The sequence below is a fragment of the Protomyctophum parallelum genome, assembly GCF_964188405.1.
Source record: "Protomyctophum parallelum genome assembly, chromosome: 14".
NCBI lineage: Eukaryota > Metazoa > Chordata > Actinopteri > Myctophiformes > Myctophidae > Protomyctophum > Protomyctophum parallelum.
In genome coordinates this window covers 46,624,433-46,648,841 of record NC_139709.1, presented here as the reverse complement: position 1 = coordinate 46,648,841, position 24,409 = coordinate 46,624,433, and the positions used below count along the sequence as shown (strand labels likewise).

General features: G+C 43.2%; 3 protein-coding genes across 3 annotated transcripts in view; 1 reads left to right on the top strand and 2 right to left on the bottom strand.

The window, feature by feature from the left end:
- The first annotated feature begins 548 nt into the window (after nt 1–548).
- LOC310871005 (V-type proton ATPase subunit d 1-like) lies at nt 549–14,143 on the top strand. Its single transcript, XM_083782433.1, has 8 exons — nt 549–728; nt 2,351–2,525; nt 6,452–6,630; nt 6,853–6,932; nt 12,470–12,547; nt 12,701–12,877; nt 13,445–13,522; nt 13,804–14,143. The coding sequence occupies exons 1-8, from the start codon at nt 596–598 to the stop codon at nt 13,963–13,965; spliced, it is 1,062 nt and encodes a 353-aa protein (XP_083638559.1). The 5' UTR covers nt 549–595; the 3' UTR covers nt 13,966–14,143.
- Nucleotides 10,582–11,321, bottom strand: LOC310871006 (serine/arginine-rich splicing factor 7-like; the record flags this gene model as incomplete). The annotated part of the gene is made up of 1 exon (XM_083782434.1): nt 10,582–11,321. One exon carries the CDS (start codon nt 11,319–11,321, stop codon nt 10,722–10,724), a length of 600 nt encoding a protein of 199 aa, XP_083638560.1. The 3' UTR covers nt 10,582–10,721.
- A 216-nt stretch (nt 14,144–14,359) lies between the features above and the next one.
- LOC310871458 (uncharacterized protein) overlaps nt 14,360–24,409 on the bottom strand; it is a 22,880-nt gene continuing 12,830 nt past the window's right edge. Inside the window, exons 14-23 of the mRNA XM_083782990.1 lie at nt 23,407–23,617; nt 22,731–22,918; nt 21,898–21,995; nt 20,843–21,018; nt 19,437–19,648; nt 19,046–19,211; nt 16,665–16,774; nt 16,049–16,165; nt 14,975–15,122; nt 14,360–14,588 (exon numbers count right to left, since the gene is read on the bottom strand). Coding sequence (XP_083639116.1) covers nt 14,578–14,588; nt 14,975–15,122; nt 16,049–16,165; nt 16,665–16,774; nt 19,046–19,211; nt 19,437–19,648; nt 20,843–21,018; nt 21,898–21,995; nt 22,731–22,918; nt 23,407–23,617 — 1,437 coding nt within the window. The 3' untranslated portion in view covers nt 14,360–14,577. The remainder of the gene's footprint in view (nt 14,589–14,974; nt 15,123–16,048; nt 16,166–16,664; nt 16,775–19,045; nt 19,212–19,436; nt 19,649–20,842; nt 21,019–21,897; nt 21,996–22,730; nt 22,919–23,406; nt 23,618–24,409) is intronic.

Below are 24,409 nucleotides of genomic sequence, written 5' to 3'. Positions count from 1 at the left end.
AAATAGCTAAAGCATAACATGATGCCGACACCAAAATGGGTCAGAATGGGTTAAACAAAGACCGATCAGAACACAAAACAATCCGTACAGACAAACAATATCGATTATTATGCAAAGCTAAATGTTATGCTGAAGCAAATCATGGTTCTTCACCCTCATCATTATGGGGTGCATACTTAGTTTAGACTAGTCATTGGTTAGACATGGGTTAAGGTTAGGTTTAGGTGTGCTGCCCCGTGGGAGGTTAGGTTTAGGGTGAGGGTTTGAGATAGGTTGTAGTTGTAGGACTAATGACTAGTCTAACCAATGACTAGTCTAAACCAAAAACTGTCTAAACTAAGTACTAACGTGATGCGTTTTGAAATGCCTTAAGAACGTCCTTGGCACCAAATCTTTTCAGATGGTGTTCAGTGGCCAAATACATATAAATGTACTACAAAAGAGGAAGGGAAAATAAAGAGAGCCTGCGTGTTAGTCATAGAATGAAAATGCAGAAGTCCATGCAGAGACGGAGCTGGACATTGTGAAGGACAAACAGTACAGTAAAGTGCAGCCTGTCGGGTTAATATCTTTGGGTGAATTTGATACATTTGGGATGATGGCAGTGTGTGCAGAGCTGGCATTCAATGTGGACCATGGATACCTGGAGGGTCTCGTTCGAGGAATGAAAGCCCAGATTCTGACGTGTACCGACTATCACAACCTGGCACAGTGCGAAACACTGGAGGGTAAGATACCACATGAAGACTTGGATTGCCATTGATATGGTATTTGTGGGCTCATATCATTTGTTTATTATTTACTTACAGCTCTGAGTCTGAGGTTCTGAACACGTACCCTCTACCCTGTCAGTGTTGACACTGTCAGGTTCCATCAGTGTCCAAGAACCTAGGAATTATGTGACAGCATCAAAGCCATCTTGTCAATCTGCTGTTCAGCATAAGGAGACTTTTATTCTTTACACTAACACGTCCTTTGATAAATTATGCCATGAATGAAGAATGCAGCCACGAGCTTTCAGTCCTAAGACCTTCATGAGGCCTTAAATTATGCCATGAAATTGAGAAATTCAATTATCAATCCATTGGACTTTTATATATTTTTAGAATCAAGTGTGTCACAAGGTGGAATGTTTTTTTCCATTCAGGAGGACATCTTAATCTCAGATTTATTCTAAGGTAATAATAAGAGAGATACAGTAAGAGGATAGATCATTTGAAATAATGTGAAGAAAGACGCACTAGAATTCCTCACAAATACATGTGATTGATTCCAATATCTCAGCTAAAACAGATCTGTCAGACAAAACTGATATCTTCATTGCTGGATACTGAAATGTTCTTTTTGCAAATCAGGGATCATTAAAAAAAACATAAAGATAGCCAATGAATAGCAATTCATTGCAATAGCGTGCGTGCGGTGTGTCACTGTCACATCCTCTTCAGAGAGAATTAATTTGAGTTAGTGTAGCTTTTCATTGGATGATATTTGTTAACAACCGTGTGGTTTGTAAATATAATTGAGCTATGATTCAGCGTGTCTGCAGAAGTCTGGAGGCACATTTAAAGGGAAACATAGCAGACATTGGCTAATCAAAGTGACCCAAGAGCCACATACAGTACAGTACACATAGTGTATACTGCACAGTGCCTTCAACGGCAGACACAACACAACAGACAGATTCATCATCATCTTCAAATCCATGCAGAGCCAGAAACAGTTCCCTGAATGTGTTTCATTGCCACTCATGGTTGGTCCCAATACAGCAATACAGCTTGCCTTGAATCACAATAGTATACGATTACGCACAGCATACAACACAGATGATAATTATAACTTCTCTTTCAACTGTCACATGTGACTCAGGCTCAGCACTCACATGACAATTGACAACACTAAACTTAGCTGTCAAAAATATCAATGGCATGGCATATGACTTCAATCTAGGTTCATATATGACCACCTACTAGGACCTATAGTAGGTGGCAAATCGTCAACTTTATTATTTCATATTCATCATCAGATAGTTTATTGCCCACCTGGTCCACACCCTAGGGTGGGGCAAACGCTTATCCCATTCTGAACGGGCACCCATTTTGGTGTCAGCATCATGTTATGCTTTAGCTATTGAAAAATAGCAGATCTACAAGCTCATATCGCGCCACCGAGTGGCGCGATACGAGCTTGTAGGTCTGCTATTTTTGAAAAATCGAAGAGCGACTGACATTTCTAGAATCTGATCTCAGGTCAGAATGGGTTAATCAGACCAGTGTGTGTCCAGCGGAAACCTCGTATGAATCTGATCTCAGGTCAGAATGGGTTAAAGAGTCTCTGCTTGTCTCCTGTGCAGACATGAAGCTCCACCTGCAGACAACAGAGTACAGTGGGCTGCTGTCCACGGCCAGCGAGGAGGAGCTCACAGTGTCCCTGGTGGACAGCAGGCTGAGGGACAACCTGCTGACCCAGTTCAGCTGCCTGCGCTCCAACGCCCTGCCGCCCCTCTCGTCCTTCCTCGACTACATCACGTATGTTATCACCAGTGCTTATCAAAGTTAAAAGATAATCAGTGAAATCACTCTGCATTAGAAACGGATAATAGTGACAAATAGTGATCACAAAACACACAAGTTGGATGGGGAGCATACAATTAAATTTATTTTTATTTTTATTGATGAATAAATGAAAAAAACATATGTGTATATTTTGTTGTATCCGACATGTAAATATCCCCCCCCCCTCCCAATCAAGGTCAGAACAAGACAAATAAAACAAAGACAGACAGTACAAGACAGTAAAAGTAATTAGTAAACTAGTTTTGAAAGTACTAATGAACATAGTAAGAAGGAAAAAAAAAAAAATAATAAAATAAAATAAATACAATAAACAGCATTTTCCATCAGGGTATGGTATCTAGGTTACATACATTGTATCCATCTTTCAGTTTAGATAGTAAATTGCTCTATATCCAACTGTCTATACTTACTGAGGGCCTCCAACCAGAGGTCGCCCCATATGTCAGGTTTAGTGTATACAATTCCAGTTCTTGTCATACAATTTGTTTGTGGTCTTGACAACACCAGAGGAGTTCAGTTTATTATCCTCATGACATAAACTGGGTAAAGGCAAGCGAAGGCAAGTGAAACATTTTAGAGTATGTGGGGAGCCGTTCCACAGGCAGACGCTGCTGAACAAGAGGGGCTATATGGGGAGATATGCTGAACCGCAGGTTGGGGTTTAGCAGTGACTGCAAGGGTATGATGTGAACATCCAAGAACCCATGAAGGTGAAAGGGCAAGCGTACTCAGCCTGCACCAGAAGTCGTATTATAACCCATTCTGAACGGGCACCCATTTTGGTGTCGGCATCATGTTATGCTTTAGCTATTGAAAAATAGCAGACCTACAAGCTCATATCGCGCCACCGAGTGGCGCGATACGAGCTTGTAGGTCTGCTATTTTTGAAAAATAGAAGAGCGACTGACATTTTTAGAATCTGATCTCAGGTCAGAATGGGTTCATCAGACCAGTGTGTGTCCGGCGGAAACCTCGTATGAATCTGATCTCAGGTCAGAATGCGATAAGTATACAAATGAAACACGGGCCCTGAGGGGGAGCATGAAGAGAATCAAAGCGGAGATGAGGATGATTAGATGGATGTGCAGTCTGCAGTGTGTCACTGAGGGGAGAGAAAGACCAGTGCTGAGCTGACACATACAATTTACAATTTAGGCATTTAGCAGACGCTCTTAATCCAGAGCGATTTACATTAGGCAAGAACAAAAAAGCATGGGAATACATCTACATCTATATATTATATAGAATGCATTTATCATAAGAACGTAACTAGAACATATCTATATATGGGATGGGAGTGGAGTTCATTGTGGATTTGATGGGAGGCAGACTGTGATTTGCACAGACGAAATAAGGAAGGAAGACAATGGGAGAAGAAAATTCCAGTTTTAGGTCAAAAGATGACCACCGAAAACTACATGAAGTCACACCGTGGTGATAAGCGACTCACCGCTCACCTGAACACATCTCTTTGTTTTTACTAATCACAGTTTTGGTGGTCACCTTATCACCTAAAACTGGAGTTAATTTTCTTCGTAGGCTCAGACTCTTTGGTGTAAGTAGAAACATAATGCTGATCTTCTATAGAGCTAGTATAGACTAGAGTCAAATCTATGATATGGTATCACCAGTTGGTTTGGAAACCTAACTGTAAAATACAAATCTGAGATCCTTAGATTAGCCAAAATGGCAGGGAAGATCATGGGTATGTCCACACCTCCGATCACCCCCCAGGTCATCTTTGAGCAGGCCACCATTGGACAGATTAAGAAAATTGCGTCTGACCCCTCCCATGTACTATACCCTGAGTATCGGCTAATGCCATCAGGTAGGAGGTACGAGGTCTATGCGTGCAAATATAATAGGTACAAGCATTCCTTTGTCCCTCTGTCAATCACACTCCTTAACAGAGGGCAGACAGGGTAGGGGTCGAAGGTTATGAGGTGATGTTCTTCCTCTTTTGCACTAGGTATTGATGCGCCATCCTGTGAGAGGGTTAATTAATAGTCCAATAAACAGGCTGTACACTTAAAATTATGGATTCACAAGATCTGGCATTTATTGATTGCCCACAATTATCCCAAATTGAATGGTCATGTGATATGAACAGCAAAGACATATATGAAAGCAAATACGACCTGTTACATCACGAATTCGGATTCGATCATATCAGTCCACAGATTTGGGGGCCCCGCGAAGCGCAGGCCAGAGAGTTAGTCCCTTTCCCAATTCCTTTTTTAACCCTACCCCTCGGCCCTTGCCCCTTCCCCTTGCCCCTACATACTGAGTGTCAAGGGGTAGGGGGATAAATCATCCCCCTAGGAATTGGAACGTTGTATGAATGCAACGTTGGTACGTTGTATGAATGCAACGCCGTATCATATCGTTAGTTCACGTGAGGTAACGTTAAATTTAAAGTTATAAGTCCCGTCGCGATGTCACTTCGTCTGAAGGGGATTCTAGCCCTAACCCTCGCTCCACAGAGAATTGAGAAAACCCTTCCTCCTCACGTGAACGCGCATCAGCAAGGGGAAGGGCTAAGGGCCATGGAGAAGGGGATAATTGGGAAAGGGCCTTAGTCTGTCCCGGAGAATTCTGACGTGTCCCTCTCTGGCCTGCCAATATATAGCAATCTCTCTCCCACTGAGTGACCTTGCATGCGCACAGCTTGGCGGCACACTCTGAAAGTAATGGTAACTGCTTGAAGGGTCTACTTTCCCCCACCAGTATGTACTGTGTGCCTTTGTTGTCTTGTATTGTATTGTATTGTATTGTATTGTATTGTATGCTGCAGGGTGGGTCCTTGGGGTCCAAGACAAATTTCTCCCGTGGGAGACAAAATAAAGAAACCTTAAACCTTGAGTATGAATAGGCCTTTAGAGGGGACAAGACCCACTGGACGGCCTAAGACCACCTGGCAGACGACCGTCTGGCCCGTTCCCAGGGTAATAAAAGCCATAGAGAGGATCCAGTCCAACCCAGCAGGATTTTGATGATTCTCAGCAGCACTTGACCAAATCACTGGGCAGTACTCCAGGTGTGACAAAACAAGTGACCAAACAACATGACTCATAACAGAAGATGGAACATACAGTACAGCAGTTATTTCGAATAGCAATGCTCAATCTCAAGATCAATTTGATCAGACCAAGACATTAAGCACCCAGTGGCCTGCAGGCTTGGTGACTCAACTCGACATGCTCAACTGATATTCCATCTATAAACTAGATAAAGTGCCCCTCGGGGCCCACAGGTCTCCACCAGGTCAGGTTGTGGCCTCCTGGTGGCGCTACCATATAGGCCAATGTGAAAAAGTTGGGATATATTCCTCAGCCTAGTAGGAAAGTCTGTGAAAGATTTCACGTAAATTGCAGGCTGCGTTCATGATTTTGAGGCTTTTTGTTCAAAACGGGCCAATCCTGCCGAGATTAGCTGTACACAGACGGACGGCGGACACACACACGGACAGAGTGCAAAACATACTCTCTCTCCCCATGCCTGCCTTCGGCCTGGTGGAGACAATAAGTACTGTACAGTGGCATTATAGCCATTAGCCAGAACATTCCCAGTATCAAATGCAATTATATAGTTAATCATTTCGTTTTGGCAATGTCTAATTGGTTCATTTGTTCAGACCACCAGATATAAGCCAACAGGAGCAGCAGCATGATCATAGTTTATAGCTGAAACCTGTTTGTTTTGATTCCTCCATAATCTGTGAGCGCACTGTGCTTGAATAATAATATTTATTGTATTTATTAAATAAATAATAAAAGGCTGCAGATGGCCGAAATGAACAGACAAATGGGACAGAACTCAGTATACTAGTCTGGACCCACGCTCATGTTTTCCTCCTCCGTATGGCCTTGTTTCCATAGCTACAGCTACATGATAGACAACGTGGTGCTGCTGATTACCGGAGCCCTGAAGCAGAAGGACGTTGGCGAGCAGCTCCCACGATGCCACCCGCTGGGCGCCTTCGACCAGATGGCCGCCGTGGGCATCGCCCACACCTCCACCGAGCTCTACTCCACCATCCTGGTCGACACGCCCCTCGGTACTTGAACGCTGGCATCCCTATTAGCGAGTTTGAGACATTCTACTGTAACTAAAATCATAGAGTTGATTTTAGTTACAGTAGCTTTGGGTTGGTTTTTATACACAATACATTTTCAGTAATATTTTTTTTGTTAAGCATCAGCCTAAAAAAACCTATGATTCTAGGTTTAGTAATGCAGTTAACTATAATAACCCTACAGTGATGTTCCATGTGTGGCAGCTCCATTTTTCCAGGACGCTGTGTCTGAGTCCAACCTGGATGAGATGGGAGCCGAGATCCTCAGAAACAAACTGTACAAGGTAATTCATCAAAAGTAAGAGTTTTGATTGATTGATTGAAATATTTATTAACAGTTTGTAGAATTTACAGTACATTTTAAGCACAAACTCAATACAAAGACTGTCAACTGTGAGTGGACGACCCAATTAAGCATTACACTTGTTTACAACAGGGTCCACATTGTTCAATTCATCAAAACATTTAAAGACATACAAACATTTAGAGTCATACAAATAGACATTTCTATGTAGCTAAAGAACAGAACAGTAAATCATCATAATGGGAAGCAAAAAAGGGAAAAGATACAATATACAGTGAGGGAAAATGGGGTGGGGGGGTGGGGGGGATTCAGATTTTACAGAGGCCAGTTTCGAATTGCAGCCATCCGTAGGTGCCCTTTGAGAGCGGTTTTGAAGGAGTCAAGGGATTCACATGTCTTAATGACTGTTGGTAGGGCGTTCCACATTTTGGTGGCATAGGAGCGAAAAGAATTTAGTCCCTTGTTTGTGCCGAATCTGGGTTGTACATGGTTTGTTGCACTCCCTCTGGTGTTGTGGGTGTGGACTTCGTTTACATTAAGGAAGTATTTAGACAGGTACATGGGTATCTTGGTGGTGTATCGAATCTTGTGGACCAGACCCATTGCAAGATGCTGTACTCTGTCGACGACCCTAAGCCATCCCAGCCTGTCAAAGTGGGCAGGGGTGAGGTGGGTTCGGGGGGTGAGGCCAAGTAGGAGCCTGACCAGTTTGTTTTGGTAAATCAATGTTTTGAGTAAATATAGACTGACCGCCATGGGCCTATAGTCACACCTGAATGCAATGAAATGAAATCTACAGAAACCATTATGTCTGTGGAACTATATACCGTTTTAATATGGCTTCATTTACATTGACCTTAAAATAAAGATGCCACGGTTAAAAAAAGAAACACCAAAAATTTAGTATTTTTGTGTGCAGAGATAAACACATTTTCACTTGATTTTTCATTATCCCTTACAAATAAGAAATAAATAAAAATAATTAAAAGTAGCCACTGCTTTGCACGGAGGCAAATAGCGAGGAGAGCAAGAAAAGGAGACTGTAGTAGCCTATAGTATCACTGAGAGAATAATATTAAAATATCCAATTAAAATATCCAATCCATACTGGGCTGCGTACCGGTCGCTGTCATACTTAAATAGGTGGTTTAAATAAAGAACATAACTTATAATTAGCTTGCAATGTGATATCGGTCACATATTATGTGTCTTCTTGGACATAAAGTAGGAGATATCACAGGAGAAAGGTGTGATTCTTTGCATGCCCAATATATTCCCGTCTCCCAACATCATTATTAATTAATTAATTCCTTAATAATTCACTTCCTTTATGCTCAAAAGGCACTGAGGTTGCCCTCATTTACAGTGACGTCGAGCGAATACACGAACTGTAGCAAACAATAAGACAAACACAGAAGACATATAAAAGAAATAACTTATATAAAGAGCTAGATCCTAAAATATATTAAAGTTAAATACTAAGTAGATTAAAAACAATTACAAACATACACAATGGAGCGTAGTTATGGATTTGAACTGTGCAAACTATGGCATTGAAACAAACTTTAAAATGTGTTAAAGGGCATTCCAGGAGTGGGAGGCATTAAAATAAGTCACACCCATGTGAAGTGAAGAGCGCTCTTATCATCATAGATCACATTCTGTGCTCAACCAATCAAATCATCACACATGTCATTCTGGCCAATCACTTTTGGCGTCTTCACCTTTCTGCCCTCACTTTTATCTTCAATATGTATTTTGCTTAGCCAATCAAGGGCCAGTCAACAATACATAAAGTGCAGTGACGCAGCTCCTGTAATAAATCTGAACTGAGTCCAGGGGCTTTAGGGTTGAGGCTGCAGCATTCCTGTAGTCCAAATAGGATATCGTCTATAGTATATAGGCTGTTAAGAGATAATCACCACAGTCAAAACTGAGGAACCGTAACCATAACCGGTTTCCTCAACAGAAAACTGTCAGTGTCCACTTCAACTTGCCGAATACCTTAATTAACTAAAATACTCTTAAATAGGAGAAAACACATGCCTGACTGTTCAGATACTAAATACAACCCCTTTGCACCTTGCATGGGCAGAGGCTTTGCTCCCAGATAACACACTGTTTATTTAACAGGCAAAAAAGTAAGGCAAAAATACCCAGCACATTTGTGCTCTGCGTTTTAGATTGTCTAGGACCCAATAAAAAAAAGTTCAGATAATCAGGACAAAATAAAGACAGTCCGATTTGTTTACAAGAAACTGATAATACCTGTAAAACTAAAATTTACACCCGTGTATACTGAGGGGCGCTTTGTGTTGCCACACAAATGTACATCATATTTGGAGGACATTTGACCTAATTCCTCCTTTCATTGTCAATGGCAAATATGAGACGTGTGGGGACAAGATTTAAAACGACATGATAGTACTAAAATATTCTGTCTAGAAATGTGACATCATACATGGAAATCAGACAGGTGTGTTTGTGTCTAAGACACTGGTTCTCAATATTTTGTACAGGGACCAAAGGAGGTTGAAGGTCCAGAGATTCAAAAGAATCACACTTGTGTGAAGGGAAGGACGCTCTTATCATCATGCATCATCATACATCACATTCCGTGCTCAGCCAATCAGCTGAGCACATTCCGTGCTAAACGGACAGACACACAAAGCTGTGAATAGGAGGGGCTATCGCCCCTCAAAAATTGACCCTTGACCTGAAAAAGGTTGAGATCTTTGGCCAAGTGCCTGTTGGACTTTCACAATATCCTAGCACCAAAAATGCTAAATTAATTTCATGCTCAGATAAATAATTTCTTTCTTATTTCTTCAAAATAAGAAATACCTGTAATAATCACCAGTATAACATGTACAAGACCAGGTGGCAAGTTATTAGCATTTTTGAGAACAAGGAGCTACATGTATAGGGTTATGGCCAGCATTTAGGAATGAAAAAGAATGGCACCAACTAAGTCAGGCAATGCTCAACATTTAGACCACTGCAAATTGCCCCAAGTCATTGGTCTACCAAATCTACTGTCTACCAGTTTTTACATCCTCCTCAGGGTTCGAGTTGTAAAAAAAACAGAGGGGACATTAACCACTTAAGCTCTATTTACTTCATCGTACAACAAATAGTGATATGCTGTTGTCGACCCAACATAATTATCAGTCCGCATGTCCCAAAAGGAAAAGCATTGACTAGAAGCGGGGATAAGACATTATCCCTACATTCAATAAAAAAACAATGACCAGAGGGGTCAGCAAATCAACACCTGGTCCTTTCACTGATTTTGCTCCCTTACCCGACATCTCTATGATGTGTACAGTATAGGGCACGGAAAGCAACCAAGTTAAATAGCAGATAATGCACTGCAGGAACTAAAAATATTATCAAGACTCCCCAACCCCCGCGATTCCACCCACCGCCATTTAATTATATTATAAAATGTTAGTTAAAGAACCACAGTGAAAATAAGGATTATTTTTGGTCTTTTATACATTTGAAAGATGTGTACAAATAATATGCATGCTTAATACAAAAATATCAATCAATCAAAAAACATCAGACGGCAACACAACAGAGCATGATGGCTGTTTCTTGAGCCGGGGTGGGAGATGGGAGTTTAAGGGACGCGTCTTGGATTCATGTGGTCCTTGGAGGGAGAGAAGCATCAGTGTTGAGAACTAAAAGTGGTGGAAATAAAATCTTCATTCGATCGTCGCCTGGTGTTGGTCTCACCTTGGGGGTCTGGCAAGAACTTGAGAGACTATGCGTCTGCCGGCTGGCTGAGCAGGAGCGCTGCCTGCAGGCCTGTCTTCTGGCTGGAGCGGGACACGGAACGCTGGCGGCGTTGGCTGCCATTGCTACCGCGGCTACGGGAGCGAGAGCGGTAGCGGTGGCCGCCGCGGGGGGACCGAGACCTGGAGCGCAGCGCCGGGGACCTGGAGTGAGACCTGCTAGACCTGCGAGGAGGGCCGAGGACTCCTCCTCCTCCTCCTCTCTTGAAGCTCTTGCAGTCGTAGGCGTAGTGGCCCCTGTCCCCACACTGGTAGCACCGGTCGTTGGGGTCGAAGCGACGCTTGCCGGGGCGCCCGCCGCGGCCCATCCTGGACATGCCCGTGGACATCTCCACGCGGATGCGGTTGCCACACAGGAACTTTCCGTCCATGCTCTTCACGGCGTCCTCCGCGTCCCTGTGGTTCTCGTACTCGACGAAGGCGAACCCGGGCGGGTTCCTGGCCACCCAGACGGTTCGCAGGGGACCGAAGAGATTGAACGCCCGCTCCAGCTCATCTTTAGCAGCGCCGGTTCCCAGGTCACCGATATAGACTTTACAGTCGGTGGCCCTTGAGGAGTAGTATGACATCTGTCCTGGCCTCCTTCCGCGAATCGGGTTGATTTAACGAGTCGACTCTGAACAGAACGGACACCCTGGTTACATACGACCAATAGCTTCGACTTTTATTGACCCTAATTACAATTTAAATATATACAAGTTTCTAGTAAAGTTGCTACTTGAATGAGTATTCATTAATCGTACGCGTCACCTATAAATACGTATTCATGATGTATGATCCCATATTTGGGCAAGGCTCCAGTGCTTCCATCCATTATAAAATGATTAAAGTTAAATATGTCAAATAAAACATAAAACATAGTAACACAGCTCGACAGACTCAGACTTGGTCATCTCCAATTGTGGGTAAAAAGGTGAGGCCAGGCCAGTCTGTGATGTCTAACGTATGATGACTCCATATTTGGTCACGATTTCAGCCCCATCTTACTGACAACTAAACCTATGGTTTTCAAAGTGGCTCCTCGGGAGTTATAGGTCTGTAACTCTGAGAGTGTATGAAGAATATTTGATGAACCACACACTGACCATGTTTTCTGCTATTTGACATTTATGGGCAAGCTTCATGTTCTTTCTATAGTTGGCTTCAGTTGTTGACCATCTGCTTAAACATTATGTCATGACACCCTCTCAGCAGGCACTCCAGGATGAACCTGGCCAGTGTTGATCGATCAGGTGATTTCCAAACTAAAGCTGCAAGTTAAGGTGTCAATCATGTGGGTGTCCTTGACTCCTTGCAAGGGGGTGCCCAAAATAACTGCCTGTCCCTCAGCTTTGTGTAGCCTACATGTATATATTCTGACTCAATGTAAGGATGGTGTGCAGTTGTGCTGGCCACCATGTTGGTCAGCCATGCAGGTTCCTGCTTGTCCTCTGCTGTAAACCTGACCTCTGAAACAACATTACCTGCCTGCCTGTGCCTCTTCATCTGTTTGCCGAGTATTTTCAAGTCTTCATGCGGTGGAGAGAACACACTCTCCTGGTTAAAATATACATCATGTACAAATGGATTAGGGTTAGGGTTTTATGATGTAGATTGTGGCCCCAGAGTTAGAAAAGTCCTTGGCTTTACGCATATAAAAATGTAGGGTCCTTGAGATTGAAAGGTTTGCGAATCACTGATCTAAACTACCCAAACATGTACTGTGATTAATTGCCAGGCATATTTGGAGTCCTTCCACTCATTTTGCCAGCAGATTGGTGGTGCAACAACGGAGGTTATGTGTCCTATCCTTGAGGTAAGGTCCTCTGCGGACTAGAAACAAGGCTTACAACAGTTTTCACTCATTTGACAGTTTGATCTTATACATGTGCGCGCGGGTGTATGTGTTCGTGTGTATATGTGTGTGTGTGTGTGCGTGCGTGCGTGCGTGCGTGCGTGCACACCTCAGTTCGAGGCGGACAGGAGGGCGTTCATCATCACAGTGAACTCGTTCGGGACAGACCTGGGCGGTTCGGAGAGGAGCGCTCTGTACCCTACCTGTGGCAGACTTCACCCTGACGGGCTGCGGCTGCTGGCCAGGGCAGAGGACCACGAGCAGGTCAAAGCTGTGGCTGACATCTACCCGGTGGGTCTGGAGAACACTGCCGGCGGGCTCTGTGCATCACTGCAGTCCTGGCTCGGCAGCAGATATCTGATAGGTCTGCTGCCGAGCCAATCAAATGAAAAAGTGCCAAAGAAGTCAACTTCAATTTATGACGATCGAGTCAAACACGTTTACTTTGTTGTTCAAAATGCACGTACAATTTCAATTATTTATTCTTTATATAATGGCTAGTGTTTGTGAAAGAATGCGACTTCTGTGAGTCGACGCAAGTGAAAAACGTATACAAATGAATGGCAGAATCGCAACATACTGAAGAATTGTTATCTTTGTTCAATCGTGGCCCAATAATCGTAGTCTTATGAAATTGCGAGTTCCTTAACGAACATTTCATGAGATGTTGCTATATTCTCAAAGTGGATTCCAGGGCCCCTCAGGGTTCCTTGAAGGGTTTCCGAAAGGACCCCTACAGGCCTGTAACTCTTCGTTATTTTTGAACCAACGCTCCAGATTGAGTTTATAACATTAAATGACGCATGATGCAGTGAGACTCAGCTGTAGAACAGTTCATAATGGAAGCATTCCCTGCAGGACTATAAAATGATCTTCGCGGAACGTGAGCCTGGATCCAATGCCAGAACTCTGGAGGACAGATTCTTTGAGCGAGAGGTAAAGTCACGCTGATTCAGTTTATCCAATTGCAATTACCCTGCCTGTCTGTCCTCCTTTTTTGAAAGCAAAAATAGCACATCTACAAGCTCCCATTCTTATTTCCTTGTGTACATTGTTTGTTTTAATTTGTTCGTGTTATATGAAAGTATTTGTTTTTCATTTACAGTAGTTCATGTATGTATGAACTATGGATTTTTACTTTACTATTTTGCTGTTTTTTAAATAAATAAATTTATAAATTTCGTGTATTATTATTGTCATCATCAATTCTTCTGCAGGTGAAGTTGAACACGCTTGCGTTCCTGCAGCAGTTCCACTTTGGAGTGTTCTACTCTTACGTCAAATTGAAGGAGCAGGAGAATCGCAACATCGTGTGGATCGCCGAGTGTGTCACACAGAGACAGAAGTCCAAGATAGACAACTACATACCCATCTTCTAGATCACCCACTCTTAACGTCGTCCAAATGAATGTCCCTTAAGGTTCTGTAACAGTGTTATATACTGGATTTTCCACTGTACATTGGGGTCCCATTCCCCCCAGACAAAAACTGAAATCAAATGGTACTGTATTGTATGGTAATGTAATAAATGCAGTTCATCAGTCTAAAGGTCTAAAGTATATGGCATTTGTAGTTGCATTAGACGCCCTGCTTCATTGTTTGCACTGGTTATAATGAATGACGGAACATTTGGTAGCACAAATCCAATTTTTACATACTCACAGATCATTCATACAAGAGACACAATACGTTGTCCAAATAAAGCTACTGCAAGGGCATTGGGATAGTGTTTGATATAGTGTTTTCATTCACATTGTTGACATACAGCATATCTACACAAATCCAACATTGCGTGTGTTATGAAAGTACTTAATCAGTTTGTACAAAACAAATCTGAAATGAAATCAGAGAGTGCATTAGTATCAGAGAGTGCATAAGTACAGTATAGAGAAGTGGTATAGCACATCAAAGTGATCAGCTATAGCAGCTAACGCACATCAACCAAAAGGCCCGTCTTCATCTGTGGAAAAAGGTCCTCCAGTGACCGTCTTTCATAGCCGTGCTGAAATGAAAACAAGAACATGCTTTTGTTTTGTCATTTCAGCGTCACACTGAGGAATTCACTGCAGAATAGCACTGAAAAATGGAATTAAATTGTATTTTCAGAGGATTTCCATATTGTGACATTTTTCCACCCAGAATAAGGATGCTGGGGTTCAATTGTTTAAATAATTAGGGGCCATGTTCTGGAAAATATATATATAAAATATATATTGGCAACTAACTGATGGATTTGAGCTGTCTTTAAGGATAAAAGAAGGGGTTTTGAGGGTTTTTTTACCATGCGACCACTGGTTTTAGGAGCAGCTTATCAGCTCAGCAAAATGAACACCACAAAGGCCACAAAGGCCACACGCGCCACACGCGTCATAAATTATGAGAACTCACAGCACTGTGCAGGGATCTCCAGTGGGACGTAGTTTCTCTGGCAGAGGTGGACAAAAGCCACAGCCAGTCGGCATTGGGTTCTGGACACACCCGGGACAGTGTCACAGTGGCTCGTCTCACATACTGACAAGAACTGGCTGGGATCCACCTGACAGAGAGAGAGAGAGGACAGTGACAGATTAAACCCATGACCTGAGCTCAGATTTTTAAAAATGTCTTCTACATCCTGACAGTTTTCTGAAAAAGCTATGTTTCTATGTCAGTCGTTCTTCCATTTTTCAAAAATAGCAGACCTACAAGCTCATAGCGCGCCACCGAGTGGCGCGCTACGAGCTTGTAGATCTGCTATTTTTCAATAGCTAAAGCATAACTAATACTAACACCAAAAGGGGTTCCCGCCCAAAATGGATTCATGTAGGGTCCAACAATGATAGGCAAAGGCAGAGTTTAAAAAAAATCAAAAATAGTAATCTATTGTAAGCTTGACAAGCTAAAGCTAAAGTAGCAGATCTACAAGTGTGGATGCGACTGGAGTAGAGTGCTACTTTTGATGCTTTTGTGTGACGCTGTAGTATGATCAAGCAGGACATTACAGTAATTTATGAAACAAACAAACAAAGTTAGAATATGGAGACAAAAGGTTTCTGACAGCGACGATATACAGTACATGTGGCATCTGCATTTAACCCGTCCTAAGTATTAGGAGTGCTGGGCAGCACTACATTTCAGTTCGACCGGGGCCAAAACATGAACCGGGGACCCTCTGTCAGTTTCCCACTCAGCCACTCAGCTACGGCAGCCCCTTCAGAAGAAGAGTGGCCTCACTCACCACTCTGAAACAGGAGCTGAGTGGAGAGCCATGGGAGGAGAACACTCACCACTCTGAAACAGGAGCTGAGTGGAGAGCCAGGGGAGGAGAACACTCACCACTCTGAAACAGGAGCTGAGTGGAGAGCAAGGGGAGGAGAACACTCACCACTCTGAAACAGGAGCTGAGTGGAGAGCCAGGGGAGGAGAACACTCGCCACTCTGAAACAGGAGCTGAGTGGAGAGCCAGGGCAGGAGAACACTCACCACTCTGAAACAGGAGCTGAGTGGAGAGCCAGGGGAGGAGAACAAGGAGTGGCAGCTCATGATGGGTCCGTCAGACGCTGTAGAACATGCTTCTGTGACAGAACACTCCGTAGTCATCTGGACACACGCACACACACACACACACACACACACACACACACACACACACACACACACACACACACACACACACACACACACACACACACACACACACACACACACACACACACACACACACACACACACACACACACACACACACACACACACACACACACACACACACACACACACACACACACACACACACACACACACACATTAAATTGCACCCACGCACGCACACACGCCCCACACCCTCACAAATGGACCCAAACACTCCGAGTTAAGATCTCTAAAGGCCTGGCTCCTCACTATCCAACATTTAGCTGGGGACCCCCTTAAAGGACCCATGGGGGTACCTGGCCTGGACCCGACTTTGAGAACCATTGTGCTGGGGAAATGGATGCTCTCAACACGCGTGTGGCACACGCACACACGCACACACGCACACACACACACACACACACACACACACACACACAGGATTCAGTTTGTGTCATAATTATGATACCTGCCAACTGTAGATGAAGTCAGCCATGTTGTCAGCCTGAGCTCCGTCAGGCAGAGGTAATTCATTCCCTGCTTCATTGTCATTGGTCCCCAGGAGACCAGTGGACATGCCTGCAAAGACATATTGACACATCTTTACTCGTACTTTGCTGGCCGGTTGCTCATCGTTGGTGACATATTTTGTCTTCCTATAGCGTGTAACTGTTAAAGCGCAAATAACATGCATTTTAAAACTGCTTTTAATATTTAATAATCATATTGTCTATGTCCCTCAAAGTTATTTCTAATGGTTTGAGCCTCAATCACTGATATATATCTGATATAACCAGTCGTCATTTCTTTCTTGACTTTGAAAGCAGTTTTAGCTGCAGTACCACACTGTCCTGAGGTGGTGGGGGTGCTGATATGCAGATTATTTAAAATTTTAGTCATTGTAATACTGATGCTAGATAAAACCAGGCTTGTTTCCATTCCATGCCAGCTTGGAAAATCAACAATGGTGGACATTGTAAACAAAGTGGAAATGCAAATTTGGAAATGAAGACTGAAGGAGGAAGAATTATACAAAGTAGGGTGACATTAATGACATCACAATGAGGACAAAATCAGTCGAGCTGTTCCTGAGAGAAATTTCCATTAAAGCACCTATATGATATGAAAGCCTGATTGTTCAAAATTGGTTATTTGTGGGGATAGAACAGTCCCAAAAACACAAAATAAATTGAAAAAGTTCTATCTAGACAATATAGTCAGCCCTATGTTCCTACCATGTAACCATCCATCTAGTTCTATCTAGACAATAGTCAGTCCTATGTTCCTACCATGTAACCATCCATCTAGTTCTATCTAGACAATAGTCAGTCCTATGTTCCTACCATGTAACCATCCATCTAGTTCTAGACTCTAGAGTCTGTCCAATGTTCCTAACATGTAACCATCCATCTAGTTCTATCTAGACAATATAGTCAGCCCTATGTTCCTACCATGTAACCATCCATCTAGTTCTATCTAGACAATAGAGTCAGCCCTATGTTCCTAACATGTAACCATCCATCTAGTTCTATCTAGACAATAGAGTCAGTCCTATGTTCCTAACATGTAACCATCCATCTAGTTCTATCTAGACAATAGTCAGCCCTATGTTCCTACCATGTAACCATCCATCTAGTTCTATCTAGACAATAGTCAGCCCTATGTTCCTACCATGTAACCATCCATCTAGTTCTAGACTCTAGTCAGTCCTATGTTCCTACCATGTAACCATCCATCTAGTTCTAGACTCTAGTCAGTCCTATGTTCCTACCATGTAACCATCCATCTCTAGACTCAATAGAGTCAGTCCTATGTTCCTACCATGTAAACATTCATCTAGAGTCAGTCCTATGTTCCTACCATGTAAACATAGAGTCAGTCCTATGTTCCTACCATGTAAACATAGAGTCAGTCCTATGTTCCTACCATGTAAACATAGAGTCAGTCCTATGTTCCTACCATGTAAACATTCATCTAGAGTCAGTCCTATGTTCCTACCATGTAAACATAGAGTCAGTCCTATGTTCCTACCATGTAAACATAGTCAGTCCTATGTTCCTACCATGTAAACATAGTCAGTTCTATGTTCCTACCATGTAAACATAGAGTCAGTTCTATGTTCCTACCATGTAAACATAGAGTCAGTCCTATGTTCCTACCATGTAAACATAGAGTCAGTCCTATGTTCCTACCATGTAAACATAGAGTCAGTCCTATGTTCCTACCATGTAAACATAGAGTCAGTTCTATGTTTCTACCATGTAAACATAGTCAGTTCTATGTTTCTACCATGTAAACATAGAGTCAGTTCTATGTTCCTACCATGTAAACATAGAGTCAGTTCTATGTTTCTACCATGTAAACATAGAGTCAGTCCTATGTTCCTACCATGTAAACATAGAGTCAGTTCTATGTTCCTACCATGTAAACATAGAGTCAGTTCTATGTTCCTACCATGTAAACATAGAGTCAGTCCTATGTTCCTACCATGTAAACATAGAGTCAGTTCTATGTTCCTACCATGTAAACATAGAGTCAGTCCTATGTTCCTACCATGTAAACATAGAGTCAGTTCTATGTTTCTACCATGTAAACATAGAGTCAGTTCTATGTTTCTACCATGTAAACATAGAGTCAGTTCTATGTTCCTACCATGTAAACATAGAGTCAGTCCTATGTTTCTACCATGTAAACATAGAGTCAGTCCTATGTTCCTACCATGTAAACATAGAGTCAGTCCTATGTTCCTACCATGTAAACATAGAGTCAGATCTATGTTCCTACCATGTAAACATAGAGTCAGTCCTATGTTCCTACCATGTAAACATAGAGTCAGTCCTATGTTCCTACCATGTAACCAACCATCCAGGGTCAGGCTGCACACGTCCAGCGATTGGTCACACAAAACAGACACTCCATTCTGATTGGTCACCTCCACCATGTTGGACGTTCTCCTGACGACCATGTTGTTTCTATTATGGGCTGTGGTGGGGGTTATGTGGCAGCTGTCAGTCACCTGCAACATGAAACCAGGTCCTCAGGTAAATGTTTCCTCAATGTTAAGTTATAACTCTGAAGAGTACACAACTGGAATCCTACATTACATTACATTCATCCATTGCCACACTGACGGCAGCAGAGGAAACCATACAAGGCACCAACACTAAAGGTAACACAGGGGGGAGCCCAGGAACCTTCTGAGCTCCCATTGACTGTCGTACAAACACTTTCGGGATCCTACCGGTCCGTTGCGGTGGATTTCGACCGTGCTGTTGTTCATGCGCACCACCAGGGAGCGCTGGTGAGAGTGCGAGGCAGAGGCGAGTAGCAGCGTGAAGGAGGTTGCCTGGGTGACATCTTGGGCCAGGAGGACTGGACACGAGGCTGGTGGCAACTCGTACAGGTGGCCGTCGAACGTCACCACAAACTGGTCTGCTACCAGCAGAGCCTGGTCTGATGCGGACAACGACAGAAAGACAGACAGGTATAAAGAGACAAGAATAAGAGGAACAGAGGAAGTGGAAGCATTTTCATAGCATTGCTGTCGGGCAGAAACCTCTTATGTCCATATTCTGTGTTTTTGAGTGGTGAAGCCACTCCAAAGAACAGCAATGTTTGTCCCTTTGTATGTACCAACAGTGCCACTGTCATTTCTCAACCGTTTCGGACGCGTGGCGGCTCACCGGAACCGGGCCGGCACCCTAGGTGCGTTCCTGTGGGCCTGGGTGTTCCAGGCCCACAGGAGTTTCACTCCACTCATTTCACATGGGTGTGATTTTTTGCGCCCTACTTGATCATACACACAAGCATCAAAAGTAGCAGATCCACAAACTCGAAAAGGATTGAGCCTGTTGATACTACTTTTGGTATTTTTGCATTTGAATCCTGAAAAGTAACTGTTTTGGCTATGAGCTTGTAGATCTGCTATTTGTCAATAGCTAAAGCATAACATAATGCTAACCCCAAAAGGGGTTCCCGCCCAAAATGGGTTAGGCAGTGGGTGCTCAGCTCTAAATCCAATACCAACAGAACACATTCTCAATAAATGAGAAATTGCATCTGAGCCGGTCTTCTGCGCATCATTGATTTTGGAGTACCGCTTTTTCCACTTGGTGGTATTTGATTGAAGTGAACCCAGTACTTTTCTGACTGACTCATGATTTTGTTGTCATTGCCTTGGAGTTCGCTATTAATTAATATATGAGATAATAGACATAAAGCAACAGGAAACTTTGGTTTGTGTAGTTATCCCTGTCGTGACTCATAATGTAAATAGTCCAATTGGCAAGATATTGCACATAATCATATTAACTAATAACAAAGGTGATTCTGACACTTTACATAACATCACAAAACCCAGTACGGCATTTGTTTTTAAATAAAACAAATATAATATAATTTAATACGAATATCCACTTCATGTTGTCAACACTTTGGCTATTAAAAATAGGCGATCTACAAAATATCGACCTCATGGTTGTTGACAAATCCAATCTTCTAGGGGTCCCTGGCACAAGATCTTTTCAGATGGGGGTCAACGGCATGAACATTTTTGAGAATCTATGTAATGATTTACCTAAATGGACCTGTACACTGTGTGCTGTATACACAATAACATACAGTACAGTACAGTAACTGTGAGCTTACATGTGAAGGGGCTGTCGATGATCCTCCTCTTCAGGCGGTAGAGCTCCGCCGTGGGCCTCAGCGAGGCCAGCGTCTGCAGGGGTCCCAGGACCCACTCCTCCAGAAGGACGTCTACCACCCCAGACCGGGGGCTCCGCGGCAGGGGCAGCGGGACCACCACAGACACTGAGCAGTCGCTGCAAAAAGTCAACACGAATGTGTGTGTTCAGTGTTCAGAATATTATCTGCTGCTGAGGTTCTTCTCAAACCTCAAATCTCTTGTCAAAGACCCCCAAATTAATATGTATTTGGCTGCGGTCCGACATCTGGGAAAATAAAAAGATTTGTGTTTTAAAAATTGTAAAAACAAATCAAGATTTTTCAAATTCTTCAAAAGCTCACTTTAATCTTGTAGATTCATTGGCTATTTTTCAACAGCCAAAGTATAAAATACAAAAATATGGTTAACTATATAATGAAATTTAGCTGGGGATTAACTGAACCCACAGATGAATCCAATGCCTTTTACACCAGCTGACATGTACCACTGAGAACGCTTCCCGTAACTTAATCAAAAACAAACGTACAGCATAAATCCAACATAATATTCCTTTCTCCCGCTGGCATCACAGTCGAGAGCCAGCCATTACACAAACATCCTCTGAAGTCTGAACCCAGTATAATTTGTCAAATTATAATGAAAGGAGCGGAGCAGAGTATCTGTGCATCACCTGGGGCCATGTTCAAATTGCACACAGGGTTTACTATTAAGCCATTTTCCAATAAAAGATAACATAGCAAAATGTAATTATTTTGCCACTCTCTGCACTCTCATACAATAAAAATGCCAACGCGTCGCGATGGTTCACATTACCTTGTTATGCAAGCAGATCAGAACAGACTCTCACAACGTGTTGCAGATTGGCTATTCTCAGCGAAAGCTTTGCCCACAGAAAACAGAAAACAGCATAGAGCCCTGAGGGACTCCTCTGAACCATATGGGGTTCTCAGGTCAGGTATGTATGTATGTATGTATGTATCGTGTTATGTCATCTCTGAGGGGTGAAGAGCCTGACCTGAGGGACAGTTTGTAGACAGACGCCAGACGCTTCCTGGTTCCAGACAGCATGCCTGACAGCCTGCTCTCTGCCCAGTGCACTGTCTGCTGGCCTGCCTAACACAGACACACACACACACACACACAGGCACACGCACACGCACACACACACACACACACACGCACGCGCGCACGCACATAATTATATTATAATCCATTTGTATAGTACTGCTGTAACAGATTGCCGTAAGCAATTGACATAAAATATAGGATATTAAACAAGCAAGATCACTTTATGAAAATTGATCAAATCAATTAAAAAATAATAGAAACCAAAAATACACTACAATCTGTAGACACACGCACACACGCACGCACGCACGCACGCACGCACGCAGTCAAAACAGCTACCATCTATACCCCAATACTAGTGTTGTCCCGATTATGACATTTTGCAATTAACGATTTGCGTTTCTCTGATTGAACACTGGAAAATAAAAGTTAAGTTTCTGTTTGGCTTTTAGGCTTCGTAAACAAAAGTTGCACGGGGCAAATATGAGAAATTACATACATATTCAATTACGTTATACTATTTCCAACATTTTTTGAAAATGTTTGAAAATATATGAACATTTCTAACATGGAAATGATTATGAGCATTATGCAATAAATAATTGCCGATTATCTCAAACAATTGCAGTTCTCAAACAATTGCAATTAGGCGATTATGTATATTTGTACTAATCTTCCACAATGATGGAGCACAAACTTCACACACTTCAAACGGGTAACTTGCCAACTTCCCTTCCCTTATAGACACCATTGTGTAAATAAAGAGCGTGGTCATCTCACCAGGTCCAGGGCGGTGCCCAGGGTGCTGAGGCCGGCCTGGGCCAGGGCTCTGAGCGTCGGGTGGTGTAGGAGAGGAGGCAGAGCCTCCACCATGCTGGAGCTCCACACAGACACCAGCTCCCTCCACAGCAGCTCCAGCCTCTGGCCGGTCACGTCGTGGTACACTCCTGCCACCGTGGCCAGTGGCCCTGTTGACCATGGACAGCATATACATACTGTAGTAGAGTGTTCACGTTTGAGTGCTTCTCAAACCTTTTGTTTTTTTTGTGTCAAGGTCAAGGAGGTACATTTGGCCATTATAGATTTGTTTGGACATTTTCAGACAATATTTAATTTTTCTGCTACATCTTCTGATACAAAATATACAGTATATAACCATATGTGTAAGTAAGTAAGTACTGCTTTGGAACACAAGGAGCCGGGGGCCAGATTTGCTTGCACAGCAATTATTAATTCCTTTGCACGGGGATACGGATAAGTAGGAAACATGATGACATTTCTAAATCAACGGCGCCAGAACATCATCGTGAAAGCAATGAAAATATGTATTTGAAAATATATGTTTTTAGAATACATTTTACGGAACATTTATTGTATAGTTACACATGTTAAGAGTCATTCTTTTTAACAGTATGGTTAATCAATGTTAATCCACTTAACACCCATTCAGACTCACTCCTCAGCTCCTGCTGGCCCAGCAGTGAGGCGTGCTGCAGCAGGGCGAGCAGGCCGGGCAGGGTGTGGGTCAGGAGGTGCCGCGCGGAGGAGCCGTACCTCCACATGAGGCCCCACGCCTCCTTATCCTTCTGCCCCAGCAGGGTCTCTGCTTGCCGGGTGACGTGAAGGGCTGCGGCACTCACCTCCTGGAGGAACTCACTGTCTCTGGACTGGGAAGAGAACAACACGCACACAATTCCAACTCTAAAATAGCCAAAATAGCAGATCGACAAGGGGGGGGGGGGGGGGGGGGAGGACGACAAGAAACGAGGGGAGAGAGACGGGGACTCGGGGAGTGACATACAGCAGGGGTTTGCCAGGGAACGAGGCCGGGCCCGGGCCGTAGCTCAGCTCTTTTATGTTTTTGTGTAACACTGCAGCTGTTCAAGGTTCAAGGTTAGCTTTATTGTCCCTTGCGGGAAATTGGTTTGCAGCCAGATCATAGTAAAATACACACAAAATACATACAACAACAACATTCAATGCAAGACTAAGAACAGGGCACTAGAGACAGAGAATTCATGACATACAGTAGTAGCAAAGTCAGCAAAAGTGCATTAGTGGGCAGTAAGTGCAAAGGGGCAAGAATAAAGTGCTATTTGCTGTTCAGCAGTTGAATAGCAGCTGGGACAAATGATAATTTGAACCGATTAGTCTTTGTGGCGGGCACCCTCAGCCGACGACCTGAGGGCAACAGTTCAAACTCAGATCGAAGTGGGTGATCCGATACCTCCAGGAGGGAGGAGGTTCTCTTAAGCATCTTGCCTCTTGTACAGATCTATAAATTGGGCTTGGGTTCTCCCAGAAATCTTACTGGCCACTTTGACGAGGCTGCTGAGCCTGTTCTTGTTTGCTAGGGTCAGATTTCCGTACCAGGCAACCATACAAAACATAAGAACAGATTCAATAAAACTCCTATAAAAATGAGTCATCATTACAGATGAGACATTAAAAGAACGCAT